Source organism: Plasmodium cynomolgi, chromosome 11, assembly GCF_000321355.1.
Source record: "Plasmodium cynomolgi strain B DNA, chromosome 11, whole genome shotgun sequence".
Classification (NCBI taxonomy): domain Eukaryota; phylum Apicomplexa; class Aconoidasida; order Haemosporida; family Plasmodiidae; genus Plasmodium; species Plasmodium cynomolgi.
The window spans coordinates 702,023-710,135 of NC_020404.1; the positions used below are offsets into that span (position 1 = coordinate 702,023).

General features: G+C 41.8%; 3 protein-coding genes across 3 annotated transcripts; all 3 read left to right on the forward strand.

The window, feature by feature from the left end:
• Positions 1 to 728: 728 nt before the first annotated feature.
• Positions 729 to 2,502, forward strand: PCYB_112550 (metacaspase-like protein; the record flags this gene model as incomplete). The annotated part of the gene is made up of 1 exon (XM_004223133.1): positions 729 to 2,502. A coding segment is annotated over one exon (1,773 nt), but the record flags the coding sequence as incomplete, so codon positions are not given.
• Positions 2,503 to 4,285: 1,783 nt separating this feature from the next.
• On the forward strand, positions 4,286 to 4,918 carry PCYB_112560 (hypothetical protein; the record flags this gene model as incomplete). Its single annotated transcript, XM_004223134.1, has 1 exon — positions 4,286 to 4,918. A coding segment is annotated over one exon (633 nt), but the record flags the coding sequence as incomplete, so codon positions are not given.
• Positions 4,919 to 5,816: 898 nt separating this feature from the next.
• PCYB_112570 (60s ribosomal protein L7) lies at positions 5,817 to 7,688 on the forward strand (the record flags this gene model as incomplete). The annotated part of the gene is made up of 3 exons (XM_004223135.1): positions 5,817 to 6,327; positions 6,738 to 6,932; positions 7,272 to 7,688. Exons 1-3 carry the CDS (start codon positions 6,169 to 6,171, stop codon positions 7,686 to 7,688), a joined length of 771 nt encoding a protein of 256 aa, XP_004223183.1. The 5' UTR covers positions 5,817 to 6,168.
• Between the last annotated feature and the right edge of the window lie 425 nt (positions 7,689 to 8,113).

Consider the following 8,113-nt stretch of genomic DNA (forward strand, 5'->3'; position numbering starts at 1 on the left):
TTTTTTTTTTGTACTGCTTCGTTTCGCTCTGTTTTGTTCCCCTTTTTGTTTTTCCCTTTTTCCACATTTTTTTTTTTTTTATCCAATTTTCCACTTTTTATTTTTTGCTCAATTTTGGAATTTGTTTTTTCCTACATCCTTCCACATTCTTATTATTTACCCCCTTTTTTTGCAACTCGCCAAGTAACACAACGCAGTGTTATCGTACGAGCGTGCGCAACTTTTTCAGCAAAGCGCGCAATAAACTTGGTTAATTGACAGAAACGTGCAAGACGCGGCGATTTGGCAACATATGTTTGCATGCTCACGTGAGTAGCAGTTGTCTGGGTTTTTGCCACCAATGAGGAATTTTCCACTCGAAGGGCAATTTTATTTTATTTATTTTATTTTTTATTTTATTTTTTTGCGAGCCCACCGGACTTACCTCTTGACATTAGCTTAGCCGCCCAGTCGCCGTGATGGAGAAGATCTACCTGAAGGTGTTCGAACTCACAGGGCTGAAGGAAGACGAGACCGGCAAATTTTACATAAAAGTGTATTGGAAGAATAAAAAGTACAAAACGGCAATGCAGGAAGATGGGTACTATTTTTTCAATGAAAATTTCCTCATACCAGTAGAGCACGTAGCGGATGAAAAAAACGAAATCCTATCGATCGAAGTGTGGCTTAGTTCATTATTTAATACGAAAGTTGCCTATACTTTTTTTACGTTAGATTTTATAAGAAAGGAAAACAGTGAAGCAAAAGGTGCAGCTAATTGATATACTAAAGAGCTGCACTTTGGAGTTATCTGTAAATATAGTACGGGATCAAATGGATGTAACTTTTTTTAACGTTAAAGAAATATATCACCATAAGACGGATAAAGAGATAAGAGATGCCATTTCGATGCATCGAACTGAGTCGGAAGTTCTTCGAGCTTTCCGAAGTGAATACGTGCGCAGCATTAATTCACTTCCCCGAACGGTGCCCCCACATGGGAACCAGTGGGCAGGACAGAGTGCACCTTCCACGAACCAGTGGGCAGGACAGGGTGCACCTTCCACGAACCAGTGGGAAGGACAAATTGTACACTCCACAAATCAGTACGTTCAAAGGGATAACCCTCGAAAGGACAACATGAACCCCCCCACTGGAGCAGAATCATATGCATACGCACAAACCGCGTATGTGCCCATGACCCCCAACACGGGGATGACGAATAGTCACTACCACTACACCCCAGTGATTCACCAAAAGGAATTAACATCTGCAGGTGGTAAAATCCCCGTTTCTGTGTCCACTCAGTTGAATAGTGGGACCGTTTTGGCAAATCATTCTTCACACCATACGGGTATGAACATCAACAGTAGCGTGAGTAACCCTAGCGTGAGTAACCCTAGCGTGAGTAACCCTAGCGTAAGTAACCCTAGCGTATGTAACCCTAGCGTGAGTAACCCTAGCGAGAAATATAACATGTGTACCCCCCACATGGTGGATAATTTTTACGGAGGGGGGAACCACACAAATCAAGTTCCCTACCAAAGTGGTATGTACAATGTCGGTGGAGCGTCTCCCTACTCAGACAAAATCCTGCACCACTCATCTAGAAACAAAAAAAAGGCATTACTCATCGGAATAAACTATTACGGTTCTAGGGAAGAATTAAGTGGCTGTACAAATGATACAGTTCGAATGATGAACCTGTTAATTTCAAAATATAATTTTCACGATTCTCCAACAAGTATGGTTAGATTAATCGACAATGAAAGCAACCCTAATTATAGGCCTACCAGAAAAAATATTTTGTCTGCCCTTACTTGGCTCACGAAGGATAATGAACCTGGAGATGTATTTTTTTTTCTATACTCTGGACATGGGTCCCAACAAAAGGATTACACGTATTTGGAAGATGATGGATATAATGAGACTATCCTTCCTTGTGACCATAAAACGGAAGGACAAATTATCGATGATGAGTTACACAGGTTTTTGGTTCAACCTCTGAATGATGGAGTTAAATTAATTGCGGTAATGGACTGCTGCAATGCGGGTAGTTGTATCGATTTGGCTTATAAGTATAAACTAAAATCGAGGAAATGGAAGGAGGTGAAAAATCCCTTCCACGTGGTGTGTGATGTTAGCCAATTCAGTGGGTGCAAAGATATGGAATTTTCACACGAAATTGACACAGGGAGACATGCCCCCGGGGGAGCACTTGTCACGGCGATGATACACGTTTTGGGGGCAAGCGAGGCGGCACAGGGGGCGCCACGTGGGGCAAACGCACTCACTTACGACCACCTACTGCAAAACGTGAGCAGCTACATCAGCAGCTATCACGACCAGAAAATTGTTTTTATGGCTTCTCAAAAATTCGACCTCAACCGCGTTTTCGATTTCGACCACATCCTAAAAAATAAAAATGGCAATTTGGGACAAAATGTGAACAAACTCGTGCAGAAAAATAAGAAGAACAAAAAGAGCAAGAAGAACAAACACGACTTCTTCTCCTTCTTCTGAACCCAGCGCGGCATGCTAACGTGCTGAAGGCGAATGGATTCTGTGCAGATATATGTGTATATGAAAGGGGAAATCCAAGTGGACAGCCTCGATAGCTTAATTTTTTGGCCCACCTAGGCCTTTAATTGTACTTTTTTTTTTGGCCCATTTTGGGGCTAACTTACCTATTTTTTTTTTCACCACCTTCATGCTCACCAGTTCTTCACTTCAAGTTGGCAACTTCCAATTTATTGAGAATTAAAAATATAGCAATTTTTTCTACCATCACTGGGGAGGCACATTTGGCAGTTCCACAACTGGTCCGCATTTTGTGCATAATAGCTTCGCCCCTCGTTGTGGGTCTTTTTTTTTCTGCGTTGAGCGCATACCGTGGGAAGCGCGCAGGTGGACAAAAAAAAAATTCATAATTAACGCGTGTTGTTCGACATGCATGTGTTTATCAAGCTAAGTTTGTTTTGTTCCATCTGGTCTTTTTTTTTTTTATTCACTCGACTGGCCCAAATGTGAAGTAGGTTTATTTTTTGGGCCCAGGTCCAACAGCACCGCTGAGCTTTTTTTTTTTCCCTCTCCCCCACGAAGTTGACCACGTTGGTTCGTTTTTCTCCCTCGTCAGTTGGGTCCATTTGATCAGCTCATCATAGTATCGTGTGGTGGATTTAGTTTATCTATTTGCCTTCAAGCCTATCTTCTCATGGGTTACGCGAAAAAGGCTGTCAGTTAGGCCCTAGCTCAAATGGCAACGCGTGTGCGGCTACGAAATGGGCACGGCTACCTAGCTGCAAAAAGGAGAGCTGGTCCAAATGAGGACGGTACAGCTGTGTTGACTTCGCCATGTGGAGAAAAAAAATAAGCAAACAAATGAGTGCACGAATGGGCGAATGAAAAAATGTGTGAGCGGATGAAAAAATGATGAGCGGATGAAAAAATGTACAAGCGAACGAATGAATAAACTTTTCCGAAAGCACAGACACGTCTTTTTTCAACTTAGACAACTTTTTTCTCTTATTTTTACACCCACGCATAAAAGAGGGCAACTCTTAAAAAGCGCCTCTTTTAAAATACTTTTCTGACTCCTCGTAGTTTGCCTCTCTCCACAGTTGGGGTAACTTCCTCCATATTGTGAGAAACGCCTCAACAGGGGGTTTGCTATAAATGTAAATGCCCGTCCACCGACCAGTCCGCTCTGCTGAGACGCGCATGACATACGTGACACACGTGTGTACCGCTTACCTGTGTACCGCTTACCTGTGTACCGCTTACCTGTGTGCCGCTTACCTGTGTACCGCTTACCTGTGTACCGCTTACCCGTGTACCGCTTACCCGTGTACCGCTTACCTGTACCCCTTACCCGTGTGTGCCACCCCACCATGCCGAGCCCCTCGAACGAACAGCTCATCCTGCACTTCGTCATACACGACGTGTACAACCGGAAGGAAAACGAAATCTCCCTACATGAAAAACCATATATCAAATTCTACTGGAAAAATATCAAGTACAAAAATTATTTAAAATTTTTTTCAGATGAAATAATTTGGTTTTCTGAATTCTTTCTGCCATACCGATATGGAGATTATGTAGAAAATTTGATAATGCAAATATGGGCAAGTAGCTACTTGAGCAGGAAAAAAAAGTTGGCATATAATTATATCAATATAAATGATGTAGAAAGAAATGGGAAAATAAATGGAAAGGCAGAACTTATTGGGAAAAAAAAGGATTGAAAGTTATTTACAGTCTCCAAATTATTTCCTACTCCTTATTCAAATTTATGAAAAACACACAAATGTTTATTCTTAGCAAAATATCAATTTACAAAATGATGCAGATACATAGGGAGAATCAACGAGATCCTTCTCGGGAACAGGAAAATTTGTTTGATAAATATATTTTGTCTCTTTTTCAAAAGGAGAATTATCAAAGGAAAAACACTGCCTTGCGGTTGAAGACAATTCGACGGGGACATAACCCTAGGAATGCCATTAACATCAACGATGTGCTCACGCCGATCAGGTTGAAAATGAAGAAGAAACGAGGGGAGACTGTAACAGATGACTCGTCTGGCTCACCTCTGGCGCAGAAGGGCCTCAACGCGAAAAGGCCAACAACGAAGAATGGGAAAAATATTCAAGCGAAATGTGGAAAGGTGCGCGAACTGGTGAAGGCGAAGAAGGCTATTCCGGGGGATGAAGTTAGGCAGATCAGGCAAAAGGTGGCTATGGGGGGCGTGCGTCGAAAGGAGAAACTGGATTTAACAGCAAAGAAGGCGAACCAGTTATCATCAAAAGAGACGGACGTATCCCGATCACAAGAGATGGCCCATCTGCGCTCAAACACTATGAAGGCTTTACGCGCAAAGGCAATGGACGAACTGTACGTACGGGCGAAGGAAAAGATACGCCAAAAAAACATGGACGAGGTAAGCCCACAGGAAATAAAAAAACGACGATAGACACAACGGAAGAAGAAGATTTACTGCAGATGCATGATGACGCGCGGGTTACATTCGAAATAAAAAAGAAACTCTCCCCGTTGCGTGGCTACCCAAGTTCTATGAAAAAAAATTCCTTTTTCAACGTCGGTTACAAAATACATAAGTCCACACCGAAAAAAATTGTCAAGTTCTGCAGCCTTAAATTCGCCAAGCTGTACGATGGAGATGAGGAGGAGGAGACTTAAGAAGAAGAAGAAGGAGGAGGAGACTTAAGAAGAAGGAGGAGGGGGAGGAGGATGTTGGAAAGCTCGCCATTCTGGATGACGTGATATAACAGTTGAGCTGCTAACAGCACAAGACAGTTGCGTCCTCAAATCGTTTCGTTCTATACCCACCCGGATGGAACAAAAAGAGGGGACAAACGAAATGTACGAATGGGTGTCAAACGGGATATACAAAAATAAACGTGTACGCTGCGACCGCACCACTACCGCGGAAAATATCGAATGGTGGGATATTCAGCTTCGCTGCGAAAAGATGGCTTTTCCCCTTAATATTTTTCTTTTCTTTTTCGAATAGTTTAATTTTTTCCTATTCATTTTTTGTTTAAAAATTTTTTTAAAAGTTTTTAAAAGTTTTTTTTTTTTTTTCACCCAAAGTGCGCGCAATTCGAATGGAGGGAAAATTCCGGAGGGGCTAAAATCAGTCCCGTTGTCGCCCTGTTGCTATTTTTTTTTATTTTTTTGCATACGTAAGGTTGGTTTGATGTGCTCACCCCGTTTAGTCGCGCCATCAAGTTGGGAAAAAAGAATCCCCTAAACCTTGTAAATTTTTAACAACCGTAAGGTACTACGTCCGGTCAAGGGAAAGTGATACTTATACAAAATGGGCGAGAGAACTACGCATGTACATCATTTATGTAGAATGCGAGTGGGTAAGAAGATATGCCCGACGTTTTTTTATATATGCTATATACTGACGTACCTGCGTACTTGCTCAATTTTTTTATTTTTGACGTGTGGGTCCCCAATTTGTTCAAACCTCGTGATTCTTACATATCATGATCAGAACCCTTTTTGAGAATTATTTGGACGAACAAACATACTTCCCGTTGTGTTAACTCTCCGTGTTGTTTTTATTTATTCATTTCCTTCTTTTTATTCTCCATTTGAATGTACCAAAAAAAAAAAAACTGCCGCCTTTTAATGGCCCTTTCAAACTTTTAAAAAAAAAAAATGAGCAAAAAAAAGGTTAAAAATAAACAGCTAAAAGGAAAGAATGACACAACTGGGAGGAAGCAGAAATTTGTCAAGTTTAGAAGAATAAGGAAGATTAAATTTAAAGACGAAAAGAAAGTGTTCCTTCCGAAGGAGGAGAAGGAAACGAAAGTGAAGGTAAGGCGCAAAAGCGAGAGTTGTTATTTTTTTTTTTCATGTGCCCCCGTGTTAGACTACCGTTTTGTGAAAAAATGAAGCGCTTGTCACATGCTTGTCCTGCAAAATTGGCAAAGCGACACATCCCTGCGTGCTGTTTTACTTATGTACATATAAGAGATAGCAGAATGGACGCCTGAGTGCCTTTTTTCTGCGTTTGTATAAAGGTGTTCCTCCCCCAGCTAGAACACAATTTGAAGGGTGTTGCTCGCTGTGAGGAGCAATTCCGCTGACCTGTGTGCTGACCTGTGTGCTGACCCGTGTGCTAACCTGTGTGCTGACCTGTGCGCTGACCTGTGCGCTGACCCGTGTGCTGACCCGTGTCGCTGATCCATCCCGCCTAACCGCGCCTTTTTCGCCCCTCCGCGCAGACCCCGTCGAAAAGAAAACTTCGCACCCTTTACAAGAAAAAGGAATTCAAAAAGAAAAAGGAGAACCAGACAAATGAGTATCTAACCTTGGAGAAAGAGTTAACCGGTCAGACATTTGATGAGCAGAGACGTTGCCTGTTTGCCATCCGAAATAACGTCGAGTGCATCTCCTCCCCCCCCAATAAGATCCTCCAGGTATAGCCACACCCCATGCATGTGCGAATGCATAATGTATGACCACATTTTTTGTGAAAAAAAAAAAAAAAAAAAAAAAAACGTTTTGTAAATGCTCACCAAATGGGATGTTCATGTGGCTCACGCTTGACTTATAAAAAAGGGTTATTCCCCCGAGTAGACTTCCACGGGGTATTTACGATGGATGCACAACCGGTCATGTGTCCTCTCCAGTTAGCAGCCCATTGGGGAAACTTCCAACTTGGAAACTTCTCACCTTTTCAACTTCTCAACTTTTCATCTTCCCAACTTGGCAACTTCCCCTGAGCGCTCTTTTTTTTTCCACCGCCCACTGTTCAGACACTCAAACTGACGGAGAAGTACCACGCCGTGCTCCTTATCAACACGGAAGAAAACATGAAAAATTTATTTCTGGTGAAGCAATACGTATGTTATGGGTACATACAAAAGTATACCTTGTACAGTTTGATGGAAAAAAAATTATTTTTAAAAGATGGAAATGAGATAAAACGATGTGACTCCAATAAAATTGTAGAGAAACTGTTTAGCAAAGATGGGATTTATTCCTTTCCTTCATTTTGTGAATATATATTTGAATGCAAAAGTAACGCTGACCAAATAATAAAGGAACAGATCGTTCCTTTTAATTTCTCCTACTTAAATAGCGAAATGGCGTTCGATTTTCTGCAATTTGAAAATGAGCTTACTGGATTTGTCAAGGAAGGAATTAACGAAATTCTGGAGAAGATAATTTGACCTCGCCATGCTGCAGGGGGAGTAACGAAGAGAGTACCTTTGTCACTTCCCCCCTCACGTGTGTGCAAAATGCTTGTCTGTAGGATGACTGAACTGTCTGTCACCCTTCACCATTTGACTTTCTTTTTTTTAAAGTTAACTTTTTTTTTTTTTAATTAAACCCACGTAATGAATGAAATAAGCCCCAAATGAAACAGCACAATTGTGCTACAACAGAGGGGGGAGGAAAAACTCACAACAATATGGTGTGGTTGCATATGAGAGGGACAACAACCCCCTTCTAAGGCCAAGGACGAATATGAAATTTGGCTTCTCACATAGTGAACAAGAGGTGTTGTCCCTAAAAAGTTCCCCCCATATTGCAGCGTGGACATACTTAGGTTTACCGTATGAGCGAGTGCCCACGGTACGATACGCGGGAAGAA